Source organism: Echinococcus granulosus (assembly GCF_000524195.1).
Source record: "Echinococcus granulosus chromosome Unknown EG_S00112, whole genome shotgun sequence".
In the NCBI taxonomy this organism is placed as follows: Eukaryota; Metazoa; Platyhelminthes; class Cestoda; order Cyclophyllidea; family Taeniidae; genus Echinococcus; species Echinococcus granulosus.
The window spans coordinates 223,166-240,291 of NW_020170492.1; the positions used below are offsets into that span (position 1 = coordinate 223,166).

At 44.0% G+C, this 17,126-nt stretch overlaps 4 protein-coding genes across 4 annotated transcripts; all 4 read left to right on the forward strand. All coding sequences in view use genetic code 11, as the record gives it.

Moving 5' to 3' along the window:
• Positions 1-2,875: 2,875 nt before the first annotated feature.
• EGR_08613 (hypothetical protein) lies at positions 2,876-4,010 on the forward strand (the record flags this gene model as incomplete). The annotated part of the gene is made up of 3 exons (XM_024497862.1): positions 2,876-3,154; positions 3,387-3,642; positions 3,718-4,010. The coding sequence occupies 3 exons, from the start codon at positions 2,876-2,878 to the stop codon at positions 4,008-4,010; spliced, it is 828 nt and encodes a 275-aa protein (XP_024347736.1).
• An 845-nt stretch (positions 4,011-4,855) lies between these two features.
• Positions 4,856-8,556, forward strand: EGR_08614 (Adenylosuccinate lyase; the record flags this gene model as incomplete). The annotated part of the gene is made up of 8 exons (XM_024497863.1): positions 4,856-4,881; positions 4,917-5,050; positions 5,321-5,470; positions 6,044-6,375; positions 6,726-6,929; positions 7,631-7,873; positions 8,040-8,309; positions 8,470-8,556. 8 exons carry the CDS (start codon positions 4,856-4,858, stop codon positions 8,554-8,556), a joined length of 1,446 nt encoding a protein of 481 aa, XP_024347737.1.
• Positions 8,557-11,317: 2,761 nt separating this feature from the next.
• Positions 11,318-11,807, forward strand: EGR_08615 (hypothetical protein; the record flags this gene model as incomplete). Its single annotated transcript, XM_024497864.1, has 3 exons — positions 11,318-11,428; positions 11,461-11,682; positions 11,721-11,807. The coding sequence occupies 3 exons, from the start codon at positions 11,318-11,320 to the stop codon at positions 11,805-11,807; spliced, it is 420 nt and encodes a 139-aa protein (XP_024347738.1).
• A 2,121-nt stretch (positions 11,808-13,928) lies between these two features.
• On the forward strand, positions 13,929-16,460 carry EGR_08616 (Fermitin family; the record flags this gene model as incomplete). Its single annotated transcript, XM_024497865.1, has 1 exon — positions 13,929-16,460. The coding sequence occupies one exon, from the start codon at positions 13,929-13,931 to the stop codon at positions 16,458-16,460; it is 2,532 nt and encodes an 843-aa protein (XP_024347739.1).
• Positions 16,461-17,126: the final 666 nt, after the last annotated feature.

Genomic DNA, 17,126 nt, shown 5'->3' on the forward strand with positions numbered 1-17,126 from the left:
TGATAGAAGCCCAGTCTTCTCAAAAATCTACTCCGGAATCTCAAAATGGCTTCATTCTCGAGATAATTTAGCACAGTCGCAGCATTAGAAATAACACTTATCGCTGAAGTGAAAGTAAACGGGTGAAGGAAACGAAGGGGCGAGAAAGATATGAGGTAGAACAGGCGTCAGCGTACGTCTTTTTTTGTCCAGATAAATAATCGGTGAATGGCTGCCCTCCGATCGGCAATCAGACATAGGGGGCAATGGTAGTGGTTGTGGTAGTATTGGGAGCCATGCCAGCAACTGTTGTTTCTGTTCCACCCAGTCTTACACGGCCCTCCCTTTTGCATGTCAGCGACACAAACATGCACACGCATACACACACACACACCCTGTCGTATTTACCTCTGTGGTGATTCACTCCTGACTTCCTTCCCCTCCCGTACTCCTCATAGTCCAGCCATCTGGTGTACATGTGCGTATTTGTATGCTAAAAACAGACAGATGAATAGCAAGTGTGGAGGTAGCGGTGAGGGGGGAGGGACAGTGGTCTAATTGCTGAGTCACATTTGGGTTGTCGTAATGGTTGTCAATTTAATGCGTTATGCATCAGGACTGTTGATTTGATCATGGTTTTACTACGAGGGTTAGCAAGAAATCTGGCAAATGGTTGATAGCGCAGTGGAGAGAAGAGATGAGGGTAAAAGCAAACGTCGGAGGATGAAAGAACAGCGTTCAGGGCAAACCGGGGAACCTACTACAGACGTCTGTCCACCACACAGACAGTCCACATACCGTTAGTCACGATAACAGGCAGAAAACTGTTATTCTGCGTACATGCATGATGAAGGAATTGGTTTGTTAACAAAGGCGTAACATTCAAACTCGTGTCCACAGATGACTTCAAGGGCAGTACTGGCCACTCAGTCACACAGCGGTGAGACTTTTGAAGGGTCGTTTGTGTTTACCAATGGAGATTCGACCGTGGTGGTTTGTGAACATTTAGCGAAGGATCCCTTTTATCCCTTTAAGCATATTTTATTCCTTGAAACACTAATTACGATGTATTATCTTGTTCAACGAGAAATTTGCTTGTTCTGAAACATTTGCTACCGGAAACAAACATTCTGATCCCAGCCAACTCTCTATCTTACATTTGGTTTCCAACTTTCCATTTTCGATATGATCATGTGATTGTCTAATGTCAAGACAAGATGATAGTAATCACCTGGTGAAGTAACACCACAAACTCATAAAATGGGGAATTGGATAGGCAACATCTGTCTTCTGTCTACTGTGGTAAATTGAGAACCTCCACACGACTTTTTACGGGGGTACGAGGTTATCCCTTGTGCGGTCCCATCGTGCATCGAGAAGATGAGTCTCAGGTGTAATTATAATTTGGTCTTCACAAAGCGAACACAACCTTCTGAGGGTTTGGAGGCGCAGAGAGAGGAATGGTCGATGATATGTTCCTCTGGTTCACGAAGGTTAGAATATAATAATCATTTACCAGAATGAATCAGACAGTTGTTCAGTTGTTAAACAGCCTACAACGGTGAATCTTCATAACACACATGAGAGGTGTAAATAACTACACATTGACACTCTTCGGAGGTTAGTGCTCACCGTCTGCTAAGGCAGATGGGTGTAAAGACGTTAAAAATGGAGAAACTCCCCTCTGATGGGTATCTGCCTTCTGATGATCATCACTAGAGTCAGATTGTTAAGGCCATGTCTTCTTCCAACACGCCATACCGCAACTTCTCCAAAAGGCTATACAATAAATTTAAAAGAAGCTAGTTTCCGCGTATTTAAAACCGAGTCTGACTTGGTTCGTGAAGGAGATGACCTTGAATATAATCCACCGGGTTTGTTCAACCGACATTATATGGGCGTTCAAAGTAGTGGAGAATACAATAAAGAGTACCGTAATGAGAGGTTGACCCATACTTACCACAAACAACCTCATGCATTCTGCGTTCTCTTCACTTTCATTCACTTTTTTCAGATTTCCATTACTGATTTTTGTACAAAAATGGGGATCTGGTTGCCTGTTAAGCAGTAGGCTAGTTTTAATGGCTTTTAGATTGCTAGCCTCCACATCGTCAGTTTTCCACTGCAGACGTCTTCCTTTTAGTCAATGTAACGCACGAATTTGCCTTGAAGAGGTCAGCAGACTTTATCATCACTGGTGAGATCTGTCTAGTTCAATGACTAGGACTGAGTCAGTGGACATAGTAGTAGCTAAGCCTTATTCCTTCAAACAAAGATTTTTGGAACGGCAAACTGAAGGGAGAAAGGCAAGTTGATCTAGGGCGAAGCCTCACCAAGACTTTAATTGTTCATTTGCAGCTTAATCGCACTTTGAACTTTGACCTAGTCAAAATCTGAGCCAGACATTGTGGAAATGTGGTAGTGTTAGATAAAGCAAATAGTGAATTTCTCATTTAATAGGAAATGACCTCTAAGGGAACTGATTTTGTAAACTATCGTAAACAAGGCAGGGTCACCAAACTAGCAGCCCGATGCAACATTTTTATGCATGAAGCAGGGTTAAAATGGTAGAAATTGGACAGTTCTTAGTCAAAATCGGGTTAAAAAGGTGGAAAAAAACAAAAGATTAGTAGGGTGTTACTTTTGGAAGTTCCTCCTGAACAATATACACAACCGTATGCAATGATTCTTCATCACAGGGAGGAGATCGTTGACTTCAACGATGGCTTTGCATCTCGCCAGTATCGGTTTATTAGTCAAGTTCCATCTTGGGTTGTTACTAATACACTTTCTACAAACTCATTTCCCATAAGACAGATGAAATATTCGGCGCCTTTTTTCCTTAAGGTCAATTCAAGCGCCAAGATCGATAGTCACATTGGTGGGATTGCCGGTCATGGAGACGGAGTGTCATGATTTTAGAGAACCGAACTTCAGGACCTGCACTACTACCACTACCACCACAAAATCAACGCTGTCAAGTAGGGCCCCGACTGAACCCCAAGGGACATCCTGTAGACGCAGCAGTTTAAGCATCATTCAACCAAAAGTTTGTCTCAATGAGATGCTAGTAATGGCGAGAAGGATCTGGTTGAGCAATGGATCAAATGCAGCTGACATTCCCCTCCCTATGATAGCCATGAAATTTAAGGTGCTGCCGGTATCAGGACTTTCGGTAAGCCAATTTAACGAAATCCAAACTCCAAGTTTTTAATTTTGAGTTCAGCTTAAAACTCTAACAATGGGCGCTTAAAACAGCAGTATTAGCTACTATACACCCTCTCAATGAAATTGGACGTTTCAACCATTATGACTAGTCATCTTATTGCCTTCGCTGCTTATAATTGGAGCTTATATAAATGAGACATTTCAAAATGAGAATTTTATTACGTCTTTAACCTATTAAGGAAGGAGAGCGCCAAGGATCGGGACATAAAGGAGAATGCAAATCTAGAACTGTTTCAGACTTCATGGAGGTAGATGCTGAAAAATGTAAGGAGCCAATAGAATCTGTGGATGTCCAAGCGGAATTGGATCTTGGCGTCTTACTTCAACGCTGGCTGACCAAACTAACGGATATTGAAGCCTGTGAAAATTCCGCTAATAGACGGTCTGCAAAGCAGCGGCAGAGTGGAATTGCCACCACGAAGAATGAGGAATCGAGTGAGTAAATCGAAATCGTGCTTCGGTTTGCGCATCGAAGGCCTGGTAATTGATAATGGTCTATTTGCTGTTTAGCCAAAAGTGGAAGTAAAATGTCACCAGAACAGGCATCAGCAGAGTCAATGTTTAATTTTTGTCGCGATAGAGCCAACTCTGAACTTCTGCGCCCTTGGGCGGTCACCTTGACTTCCAACGTCCCTTCATCAGACTGGTCTCTGGGTCAAAGCTCAGGAGGAACAATATCCAACTTAGTTCGACAGGTCAGCAACGGGTCAATTGATCTTTGTCTTCAAAGTGTGGATCTTCTCTCGTCGAATTCAACGGCTTCCGAGCTCCTCAGTGATAAAGGAAGCCAGTCAGAAAATTAGTTGTCAATTTTCCTTTAGATAAACACTTAAATCCATTTTTGTCATTACTGTTTGCCTGCATACTACTTCGTCACATTATTTATTTTCGTAAATAAAGGCTCGACTCTAAAGTATATCTTTAGCCTGCATGAGATTTGTAATACAATGGTTGTTTGTCTCTCGGCATTGGCGAGGGGGCACTTTTGACTTGGCCTCGGTACCACGTCGGGTGGGCTGGCCTTCGGGCCATGCCAGTAGCCCAAATACCTTCTCTGTGCTGAATGTACATATTTTGCCCGAGTACTATATCTTTTTTTATCTTCAGAGAAGTTTCGAGACGCTAAAATTGACCAACCCCCAGGTTGTTAAATGATTACGTGGATATGCGATGGTGCAGTTAAGAATACGTCTGATTTTTAATCTAAAATAAAATAAAAATTTAAACCCCGTCGTGAGTAAACGGAGAGGAAAGAAGCTACTTCAGACAACTTCATACAAGTTCTGGGAAATTTTCAAAGTTATTAACAAATTGAGAGGAAGTAGGGGAGGATAGTTAAAAATGATCAAATAATTTACAAACAATCTCTTTCGTTTTATTAAGATACATAAATTTAATGTAATGGCGAAAATCGACCTACTGAGTTTGTGAAGGCCAAATTAGCATGGGTATTTGGCATATGTCGGTTTCACACTAAACAGACATACAAGGTTCCGATTATTTTTAGTCTCTTAAATAATTTGTTAGGTTGTTTTAAGGGCTACTTACGAACCTATAATTTTCAATAAGCTTGGTTGGCTAATCGTGTTTAAATGAGTTAAAGGGATTTTCATGGAAGGACCGTTTGAAACGGCAGTAGTGCTCCAGAATGGCCGGGTCTGGTGATGTGTACGAGTACGTTGATATTTACTCCCAACTAACCTTCACAGAAGCCCTCTCAATACTCGCTATGCAAGCCCCGAGATGCAGTACAATTTTAGCCCTAGGAGGAAGGTGGTATTATGGCGCCAACTATGGTTGTGGCTCGCAGAATCGCAACAGAAACTGGGTCTAAAAATAACTGGTGCATTTGAATATTGTTCTCTTTCCTTTGTAGAGTGATAACCTTCCGCCTTGTCGCTTGTCTTAGACGCCAGTGATCAGCTCCCATTTCGTGAAAAATTGCTTTAAATCGAGTTAGGTTCATTTAAGAGTAAATCTGTATTTTGCTGTTAATATTCACCTTCTTCACAAGTTTTGCCAGGGACGTAAAATGATTTCTATGGCTTTTGTTTCCCAGGAATAGCAACAAACAAACCAGATATAGATGACTCTAAATTGTTTAATTCGTTAGATGGACAATTGGAGGAAATGCGTCACAATCTGGACCAAGTTGATTTTGAACAGGCAGCGAAAGAAGAAGCTCAGAGGCGCCATGATGTGATGGCACATGTTTATGTTTTTGCGAAGGCCTGTCCTAAGGCATCTCCCATAATTCACCTTGGTAAGTCCTTCCCTAGAATTTTCACTCATTTATGCACAGTTTGTTTAGCCTTAGGTCACATTCGTTGTTTTGGGTGTCTATTCAGGCCATTTTTGGCAATATCAAATGTCGCACTAATCCTGTGCGTGTTGCTAAGATTGGGGTATGTAATCTGGTACTCTCATGACTGCATTTGCCATGACGGTGGTTACCCGTGTCACTGGCACGTGTTGGAGTGTTTCGAATTTCACCAATACCACAGAAATTGTGTGTGGGTGCCTGGTTCGTGATCATTCACGGCTTAACTTAGTTATCTACAATTTGTACCATACTAAATCGGTTGTGAAACCGTATTTTGCCTTGCAAATAATCGTGTTCGCCGTTACCGCAAAAAGTTTAATCTCTTGTGCAATTTCATGACAGGTTGGTCATGCGTCAACCAGGCATCCGTTCTGATGCAAGGTTTTCACCCTACCCTTACCCCTTTTGGATAGTTCCAGCGTGTGTCCCTGTCTCCTGTTGCTGCTTCTACTTAATAGTTAAATGAAGGAAAGAGATGAGTTACCACATTTCCTTTTTTCCGTCTCCCCCAAGGTGCGACCTCTTGCTACGTGGTCGATAATGCTGACCTAATAATTCTGCGTCACGCCTTCACTCTCCTGGCTCCCCGGGTCGCCCGCTGCGTTGCACGATTGGCTGAGCTGGCGCGTCGACACCGTGACGTCGTCTGTCTCGGTCGTACCCACCTCCAGCCTGCCCAACCCACCACAGTTGGCCGGCGCATGTGCCTGTGGATGCAGGATCTGCTGCTCGACCTAGAGAGCATTGAACGCGCTAGAGATCATCTCATTCGATTTCGGGGCACCAAGGGCGCCATTGGGACTCAAGCCTCTTTTCTGGACCTCTTTGAAGGAGATGATGCCAAGGTGGGTCTCTCTTGTTTTGTCCAATATCTCTTAAAACGTTCTCTACCAGTATTATGTATATATGACGTCCGGCTCTAAGCCCGCATGATATGATAACTGGTTATACCGAATCGTGTTTTGAATGGACTTATTGTGTTTAAAATAGGTTATGCGGCCCTATTTATCATAATTGGGTCGTCACATGTGTGACGCGAGTATTGAACGTTTTGTCAAAAGCATCCCAGTTTCCAGGTCGTTGCATTGTAAGCGCACCCAGAAGAATTTAAGACTGATGGTGTAGGCGTAGTATAATACATATAACTTAATCGGTGCGAATCAACCGACCGACTAATCATTTCTAGTTCTTACAGGTTATGAAATTGGATGAATTAGTGGCGAAGAGGGCGGGTTTTTCGCGGGTCTGGTCGGTTACGGGGCAGACGTATCCGCGAAAGTTGGACGCTGATTTAGTGAGCATCCTCTCCAGCCTTGGTGCCACCGTACATAAAATCTGCACGGACATTCGTCTGCTGGCCAGCTTCAAGGAGGTTGAGGAGCCTTTTGAGTCCAATCAGGTGTGTGTGCCCTTCTCTCAAAAGAGCTTTCGTTTTAAGTTTTGTGATTTCTACCTATCTTCCTTCGGATGCTAAGAACCACCTCGTTGGTGTTTCGAACCTCCTGCGCTGCATAATTCCATCCTTAATTTCTTAGCAACATTTTAGCTTTACTTTCGTCCTCTTTGTGATGTACCAGTTAGGACATGGGTAGATCCAGCATGCTCCGTTTTTCTGGTCTCTTCAACTGGTGTTCTTTTTTGTGAAACGGTTCAATGGTCTTGGCTGCTGCAGACTGGACATCCAAAGCGCTTTGCATTTATCAATGGTAAATGACTCTACAAGACGGAACTTCGTCTTCATGAGGCAATGGATATGTGCTCCCAGCAGACACACTCCACCCCAAGTCCTCAACTTTTAGAGTAACGCTGTGTCTTCTTCTCTAGTGTAACTTAGAAGATCCGATTTTTTCTCCCTTGCTGTGGGCCAGCCAGTCATTATGGGTAGTAAAAGGACACAATAGGAACTTACTGATGGGCGTAGTACCGCCTTGGGAGCTTGCTTTTCATGCTCTTCGTGAAACTAAAGATTACGGTTTCACTTGACTAATCCCGTTTTTAGTAAGAAGGTCTGACGATTGAATGAGTAGCAGGATAGCACAGACAGGGGATTCAACAAAAGCTGTCCTTTTATGCAGGCTTTGGGTCTTCTCTCACTCTCAGATTGGTTCGTCGGCGATGCCGTATAAGCGTAACCCCATTCGCTGCGAGCGGGCGTGCGCTCTTGCGCGATTGTTGATGTCACATAGCGCGGCGGCGTTGGCGACGGCGGGGGTTCAGTGGCTGGAGCGCTCCCTTGATGATTCCGCATTGCGACGTGTCCTCCTTCCCGAGGCCTGCCTGGCTGCGGATGCATGTCTCATCATTATTCAGAATGTCTTTGAGGGCCTGGTTGTCTATCCCAAGGTGCGTGCCTTCACTTCATCTGCTATCTTTCCATTTATGAGTCATTTGACCAGCTAGTCGGTCATTCAACTATCTACTTATTTACCAACTACTCTATCTCGAATCCATCCATGTATCCGTTCACTTTTTCTGATTTATCCATTCCCCTTTGGGTTATTGGTGGCAGGTGATCGAGCGCAACCTGATGTCAGAGCTGCCCTTCTTGGCAACAGAACGTATTCTCATGTGGATGGTGATGCATGCTGGGGCAGACCGACAGGAGTGTCACGAGCGCATCCGCGCTCACAGTCAGGCCGCTGGCGATATGATGAAGTTAGAGGGACGCTGCAACGATCTCGTTGCGCGTCTCAGTGGCGATGCCTACTTCGCGCCTATCGCCAAACACCTAGATCAGCTCCTTGATTCTCGTGCTTTCATTGGACGCGCGCCTGACCAGGTTATAATCTGTTCATCTCTTGATCCCTTATACTTTCTTTCACGCCGGAAAGAAGTCTAATTCAAGTTTCTATTTAAGCTTATCTGTCTGTTTGCTTGCCTCCTGACTTGTCTATCCGAGGTATGCCTCCGTCTCAGGCAGTTTTATTTGGGCCTTCTAGGTTGATGACTTCTTTGTTAAAGAGGTCGCTCCTGTGCTGGAACGTTACTCCGAAGAGTTGGGAGGTTTTTCTACTCTAACAGTATAGTTACACCAATAATCTATTCATGATGCCAATTTCAGGAACTGGGGCTCTGATCATTTACCCATTTTTTCCTTCTATGTTGATGCCTTTTTGTAGATAAATAAAGATTCCGATTTAGTTTCGTTGCCATCAATTCTTGAGTATTAAAAATTAAAGTGCTCTGGGGAGGCGGCTATATCCTGTAGTTCCGTAACCTATTTGCAATGTATCATCTGTATGGAGCGTCATGGGCGTTTACAGGTGGCACGGCGATTGATTGGTAAATACTTCACTTCATCAATCTTGTCGAAGTTTGAGCTAATCATCTGAAATGTCGCATATTGGTTTGGAGCATCAGGGAATTCGCAATAATCGACGGTAAAAGTGCGGTGCTTGGGTAGTACTTTAGTTTTGACTTTGACTACGTGGAATCCTCAGCCCTCCGGTTATTCTGTGTGTCAAGTGCGTTCTTTTATACTACTTTGGCTCCAGGAAAGGTTAGGGGGTGCTGCATTAGTAGTGGCGGCAAGTGGCCCCTACCCGAAAGGTTATTTACTCTGGCTTCTGTGATTACTAAATCTACACGTTGTAGAAGGTTGGGACCTCCTACAGATAAATGAATTTCCAAGGACTCCTAACAGAAGGTTTAAAGTGGTTTATAGTTTGGGCAATCAGCCCAATTTCGTGTTCTACAGGAATGCGATTGGCAACTGAAGCGCCACCATGGGGGTGAGTTTGACACTTGTGATAGCGTTGCTAAGTGAACAAACAGAACTGTAAAAGATTCGGTGCTTATCCTTTCCTTCTTGGATTTCAACCCCTGGGAATGAACAGACTGACCACGAGAGGGTATTTTTATTAGTAATATTTAGAGGGAAGGGGGAGTAGAGGTCAGGGGGATATACTCTCGGAGCATTCTTCTGCTTGGGGGTTTTTTGAAGACTCCTCCGTTAGGAAAATCGTGTTCACTGAATGCCTCTCACCAAGAGATACATTCAAACAAATATGGATTACGGTGTCTGCTCCATGTCCTACGAGGTAAATGGAACTCCGATAGATGGTTGGGCAAGGAGGAATAGATGCGAAACATCGCCCCTGTAAAGCCGTTTTAAATTTTCTATTTTGTTAAGTAGCCTAGCTTTTGGTTGAAAATTCGTACGAATAGCAATTGGGACATGAAATACACTCGTGAGCCATCGTCCGACCTTGAGTGGTAAGAGGTCAGTGCAGTAAATTCCCACTCCCTCAGTGCAGACACAATGGGGTAGGCGGGTGCCACCACTGACGTTGGCATAAAAGAGAATTTAATGACTAAATTTCCTGGCTCGTGGGTGGTTCTTGAAGCGCTGACTGCACTGTGATGATTGAAGCAGAGGGGTTAACAGTGGGTGCACACAGAGGAAGATAAGCGAGAGAGGAAGGCCGTGTAGTGATTTTATATTTCGCTCAGATGTTTAATTAAGCAAACTTATCATCCTTCTCAGGTTATACTTTGGCTTGCTAGTGCGGCCCTCTATTCGTGCTTGTAGCCTTTCGAACATCCCATACGTTGGTAATGTATATTTCGCCCTACTATTTTGCTTTATCACGGATTTAGAAAAAGATCGGGGCTGTGCAATATTCCCACAGTTTTCTCAAAAATGGAACACTAGTAGATGCAAGATTAAAGGCTTATAAATGACAAGAGCGGCTTACAAATTGAAAATTATATATCGACCTGCAGTAGGGGCAGGATTGATCCAACATCTCACTTTTAAAAATATAATTCTCAAACCATGTCTAAAGGTTGGTGAAGGAGGCTGGAAGGCAAACAGAGGGCTGCATGATCAATTATCAAGCATAAATAATAGAAAGATATATGTAGCGTCCTGAGACCCCCTGAAGACGAAAGAAAACAAAATACTCGGGCAGAATATATATTCAGCGCAGAGAAGGTGTCTGAGCTATTGGCATAACCCAAAAGACCAGCCCACCCAGCGAGGTACAAGGAGGCTGATTCAAAGTACAAAAGTGGCGCCTCCCCAGTACTAAGGGATGAACCACAATCTTATTACATATATATATTAACTAATGCTTAAAACAGCCAAAAAACACCGGCAATCATGTAGCACTTCGAATCAGGTGATTTTGACTTTAACTAATCTATAAATTTTATTATCATCCCAGATCTACGAAGGCCATGTTTTGGTAAAGTAGAGCAAATTCCGTTACCATGTCATTCAACAATTAAGTGCAACATAAAAATGTTTTAGGTTAAGAAACCTTTCAAGTCGTGCCTTATTTTAAAAGACACATATGCAGTACTTATGTCGTTTGAATGTTCCTTTGAGGGAGGAGGCGGGGATGCGAATCGTACCTCGTAACTGAGGCGGCAACGTCCCACACACCGGGGAGCGGTTACATGTCCACCCCCCCCAAACTCTGTACTGGTTTCCCCCATTTACCTACTCTAATAAACATGCCAAAGTCAAATCAACCTGGGTGTTCTAAGAATGTGAGAACCGAGGAAGGGAAGACCTGCGAGCTTTGTTCTACACATTACGAGATCAGAGGAGAATAATTAATTTACATGCATTTCCAGGACTCAAAGCTTCTTTAATATTAGATGGCTTTAAATAACGAGAAATTAATAGAACTTAACCTTAACATGATTCCAAATGATACTACCATCATTGATATTGGAGTATGGTTTTTAAATTTTGTTTTGCCGAACCACATCATTAACCTGTAAAACTCGCAACCATTTGATTTCCAGTTCGTGTTTCTCGGCCCAGTCTTGGGCGTTATGGTTTTAAGGGTCAGTGCGCAGGTTTCTACCTTATTTTTGGGCCTTTTGTTTATCGCCTCCGGCTCCGTAAAAACCATAAAATTCAACTCATTGCTGTATCATGAACTGGTATCCATGCCATATTTATTTATTGCTTTAAGCTGAAAGCATTTAAGAATTTCTCAGATGTATCCCCTATACGTTTGTTTGGCTTGAAAACAAGTCCGCAGATTTATATGCAAACATCTGGAGTACTGGAACTCATTTGTGGGACTGCGCTTGCGACCGGGACCTTACGTTCACAGAATGCTGCTTGTATCGGATTAATGTGCATGATGTTTCTCACATCTTATTGCCATCTGGTTCTTGGTGACATTAGCAGTGTAAGTCCCTGTTTTATTGTTTGTTATCATCCCTAAAGGCCGCTGTTCCTATAGGGTATTTGGCTCTTATCTACTGGTTACGGGCGTCAATAAAAAGTGCTCAAACTGAGGCACATACATCCTGACCTCACGTTTTACCTTCTTTCCTCTGACTTATCCCATCCTTTTTTGGTAAGGTCTTTTTTGGCCTACTTCTTTTGTTCGGGCATTTATTTCTCTCGCCAGTCGATCATGTACATTTAATGCTAAATTACACAAACGTGGCGACTTACGTGTTTGATTCTTTTGAAACTCGCGAACAAGGATAGTTTAATTGCTCATGAGTTTGGTTGGATAGTGACGCCACATCTATTTATAAACCTTAAGCTTATGCAATTGTCAATTACGCATGTTATTATTCTGGTTATGTGAGCATAAACAATTTTATTGGTTGGTAAACAATACGGTCATATTTCGTCTTGGACCAGTGTTTCTCTTATTTTCTTTGTATCGGTCACAAATTATTAAACCCCCAAATTGTTGCAATGAAATACACCTACTCCATATGCCTCAACCGGCTTTGCAGTTCTTTACTCCTGCGTTTATTTATTCGGGGATTACGAAAACCGCTTCCACCTTTAGATTGCTCTACAACATTTACTCTTTACTCTGGCTTGTGTCAAATTTAAATGCCTGAAACATGATAATGAGTGCACGCTGCACGTCCACTCCATGATCAGAGAAATATCACTTTTGTAGTTGGGATTCCCTTGTACTTCCACATACTTATCCAAATAATGCTGCCTAACTGACTAGAACGCTAGATGTGGGACTATGCCTGACGCAGGAGGCGGCGGTATAACCTATGGGGCTAGTCTCTCTGACCTTATGTGCACCATTAGTAGAGCAAACCCGGTAATTGGAGGCTTGATAGAGTAATCGGGAAAAGTCCGGAGTTTAAGTAATGGCAAGAAGATTGAAGATATCCTGAGCATTCTACTGGGTGATCAGAAAACTGCTCTCTTTGGCCTAGCTTGCTGCAGTGAACTATTATATCTTGTGTGAGTCCGTAAAATGCTATTCCTTGCGTACGCAATGAAGCGTAAATAGGTGCAAGTGCTCTTTATTGTGTTTCTTATTGTTTTCATGTAGTTTCTAACTTTTATCATTAAATGCGCCTTCAACGAAGTTAAACTCAGTTCCCAACCTGCATAAGACGGGCTGGTAGCATTTAAAGTGGTGACCGTGTGGGAATGTGGGATCAAACCCTCACTAGCTTTGTTCAAATGAGTTTTATGATTCGACAGATGCTCCTACGAATCCCTCGAATGCACCTTCCAGCAGAAGACCTGACAGTTGAATCTAACCAAAATCTGTGGGATGCAGCGATATCGTTGGATTGTATCACTACTGACAATAAATCAGCAGGCTACAAGTAGACATCACTTGAACGGCGGTTATCGAAGTATCAAGAATGGTTCCACAAAATAATAGATTCGCATAGACTCATCAAAATTGATCTCTTCTCTTATAATCGCGTCATTTCTGCGTGCAATATGCATTCGTTTGCAGAGAAGTGTCCACCATGTGTTGATATGAAGGAGAGGTTATAGGAACATCAAATTGCGTTCTTGTGACCCAAGAGAATTATGCTTGAGACTTTATCACACCAGTTGTTCAAGACTTGCTTTATTTATGAGAACGATTCATCGGAGAGACGTCCTGAATCCTGCTTCCAAGGTAAAAGAAGGTTACTTGGGGGGGATTAGATTTAGTTCCTTACTGATCAACTCCCGCAACTTCTTGACCTCGCCATGGATATTGTAACCGCATCAAATTTCAAGCTTTCTGCCGGACATTACAAGCGGTCACCATTACGACGTTGGTAATGGCGCTGAGGCAGCAGCCGTGTAGGCGGAACCTCATGACGCGTAACTTAGTCACACACACGTACATAAGGCGTGACTGTGCCCTGACGCTATGTGCGCGTGCGTAGGTGTAGGCATGGTGAAACCACCAGACAGCCAATAACAGTTGTGCCAGTCGCACGCACCAATCAGCAGTTGCCTTACGTGCGCATGTGATGGCAATGGGCGCACATCGCACACACGCACGAGTCGCCAATCTTCGTTTTCGCAATCGCGTAGCTGCGGTCCGGTTTGGTGTGTTCGTGTGTTTTGCTAATTTCGTGCTGCTGCGATCGTCTTTTGCATACGTGTGTGTGTTAATTCACACCGCCGAATTTCCAAGTTCTGCAAGGATTGGTGATGACCAACTTTATGACTCGCTACCCTTCTCAAGATCAATCACCCTACGAAGGTCTTAGTGCTGTGAATGGCCTTGTCGTCGACGGTGCTTATCTGGACGGGTCTTGGGAATTATGCGTCCATGTGGAGGACTTAAACGATGTGGTCTGTGTCCGAGTTCGTGGGGACACCAGTGTCGGAGGCTTAATGCATCATATTGTCGAGGCGGTGAATGTTAAACAGTCTTGGTCAGACCATGCTATCTGGTGGCCGCAACGAAATGTGTGGCTGCTCCATACCCGCACTTCTTTGGATCAATACGGTGTTCAATCTGATGCCCAACTAGTTTTTCGTCACACTCACGGTAATCTTCAGGTCGTTCTACCCTCTCTAGCTACTCTTACGTTGCGTGTCAATTTCGCTAGTCGTGTTTTTTCAGTCGTCGAAGGGATTTGCAAAGAGCTCTGTATTCGTCACCCTGAAGAACTCTCGTTAATGTGCCCTGTCACCCGAGATACCATTAAGCGCAATCAACCCCTCCCCGTTATCCGACATGGTGTCAAAAGAACCGGGCCGCTAAATCCTATCGGTTTAGTTAGGTCAGAAGTGCCTGTAGCTGCTAGCAATGGTGTAAAGAAGATGGGTTCTCTGAACCCCTTGAATGACTCTAATCCCTACCCTACACTGCCCTACGGCTCGGCCACATTGATGCGTGGTCAATCTGACAATTCTCTGTACGAGGAACGCACCGAAATCAGTAAATTCCTAGATTGTAGTCAGCGGAAGAGTGCAAAAGTCGCTTTCGGTGAGGAGTGGTTACTCAAGCCCAAGAATGTCCAACAGAAAGCTCGGATGGATGGCAGATGGTTAGATTCATCACGATCCCTGATGGAACACGGTATTGAACCTCCTACTCTTCCTCTAGGTGAGCATTCCATATCCCAACCCAAACCGCCTATTCTCTACCTTCGTTTCAAATTCTATAACTTCTATGACATTAATACAAACTACGACGCAGTTCGTATTCATCAAATCTATGAGCAAGCACGATGGTCACTGTTATCTGGGAATTTGGAGTGTACCGAGGACGAGATGATTGTTTTTGCGGCTTACCAGCTCCAAGCAGAATTACAAAACGAATCAGCTTTGCGGACAAATGCAGCTTTATACTCCGGTGGTGCCGGCGGTGGAACACTAGCTAGATGCAACACCTTGGGGGGATATAACACCCCCGCTTCACAAATTGATCCAGGCCTCCGTCCAATGAGTCCAGACTTCTCAACACCGCGTTCTTTCGGGGGGTCTCTTTCACGCATGCCAAGCCTTGGAACTGTTGCTCCACCATCAGGCCATTCGCGGAGTCCATTCATTGGATCAAACAGTCATCTGGCACTCAACGATGACGCGTCGAACGAAATGGATGAGATTGACGTTATGCTGACGGAGTTGGAACAATCCTGCAACGTCTTCCATCAACCACGAAAGTCTAGCACAACTTGTCATGATGTTGTGGACTCTAGCACTGCTCCGATCCTTCAGGATTCGATAAAAGTTTTTCGTGATAAGGGTCTCCTTCCCCATCGATCCAAGGAGATGTGGGGCGTTGTGAAGGGTGTCAGTCTGGTGCTTTACCGTGATCCACATAACATCGATTCTCCTTCTGCCTCATACACTCTTCGTGACTGTCTCATAACCCCCGATCTGAGCCCTGAAAATTCTCGTTTCGCCGTTAAGCTATCTCTCATTGTCACTCCCCCCTCTTCTTCCTCCACAGCAATTAGTAGACGTTGCAGTCGTACTCGCGAGGAGGTCTGGTTGCGTTTTAATTCCATGGAACAGTACGCTAGGTGGGTTGCTGCTTTTCGTCTAGCTGGGCGTGGAAAGAGCCTTGAAAGTCGAGCTGCGTTGGATAATGAGTTTCGATTGGTTCGTGAGACGCTAGAAAAACAGTCCACCACCCATGCCACTCCTGTTCTCTCTCTTGAGGAACTAACTACCCACCTTGGAGATTTGTCTGACTTCTGTACGGAGAGAATCATCAAAAGGGCTCGCAGCAGAGAGGCTTTGCGACAGAGGATCAGCGAAACCCACGCAGGATTTCGGGATCTCTCGCTACAGGACGCCAAACTGCGTTACATTGAAGAGTGGCAACGTCTGAATCACTTTGGTCGCTCTTACTTTATTGTGCAATTCGATAAGGGTAATCCTTTCGGTCTGGGTAGTCCTAGCGGTGGAATATTCTCTAGTCCAGGTCCACAGGAAGGTGTGATAGCTATCCGACAGTTTCGAATCGAAGTAGTTTCTTCGTCTACCGAAGAAACTCAATTGGCGTGGAATTTTGCCGATCTACGCAGCTGGAATGTGAATTGGGATAATGGTCGAGTGATTCTCGAATTCCGCAATGGAAAAGTGTCATTCAAGCCCCTGTCAGCCAACTGCAAGAACGTAGTGGAATTTATTGGAGGCTATGTTTTTTTGAGTCAACGCAATCTCGAAAAAAACCAAAAACTTGATGAGAGACTCTTTCATAAACTCACGGGAGCGAGTGATTGATGTGGCTTTGACTTTCTGATTGCTTTTGGCGCCATTATCTCCAATTTTGTACAAATTCAAACCCCCTTTTACTCATTCACTTTCGGTCATGAGAAATCTATTTTTCCTAAGGTCATTTAACTCTGTAATTACCTAATCCACACAAATGAGTGCCTTTTGAACATCTTCCTCTCTAGTTTATCTTTTTTTCTCTCTTCTATATTTGTCGTCTTTTTCCCCATATCGACTCATATGGGGGATAAAGTCGAGGTTCTTGAATTTAGAGGTTATTATCTTTGGTTTGGGCGCTAGCATCAAGCAGTCCGAATTCTTGTCCAGTAAGAATAGGGAGTCTTGAGCTGGGTTCAAATCAAACCGGGACTTGTAGGGAAGGTAGGTGTGCTTCGTTGCTGTCACGAACTAGTTGAGATGTTAATTTGGGAGGTAGGCGGTGGTGGTGAGTGCGTGCATATGATAACGTATGGTGGTCGTGGGCCTACGGATGAATGTCTACTCGTGTCTACGGGAAACTTGAGACGGGATGCAATGTGACATTTAATCGTTGTAGGCGTATTCCCGCCGGTGACGATTCAGGGTGTGCTGGTTCCTGACTCACCACTGCAGTTTCTCCTGTGAGCAAACGTTCAGTTTGCGAAATGGGGAAGTTGAACTGAATCACGGGCCGAG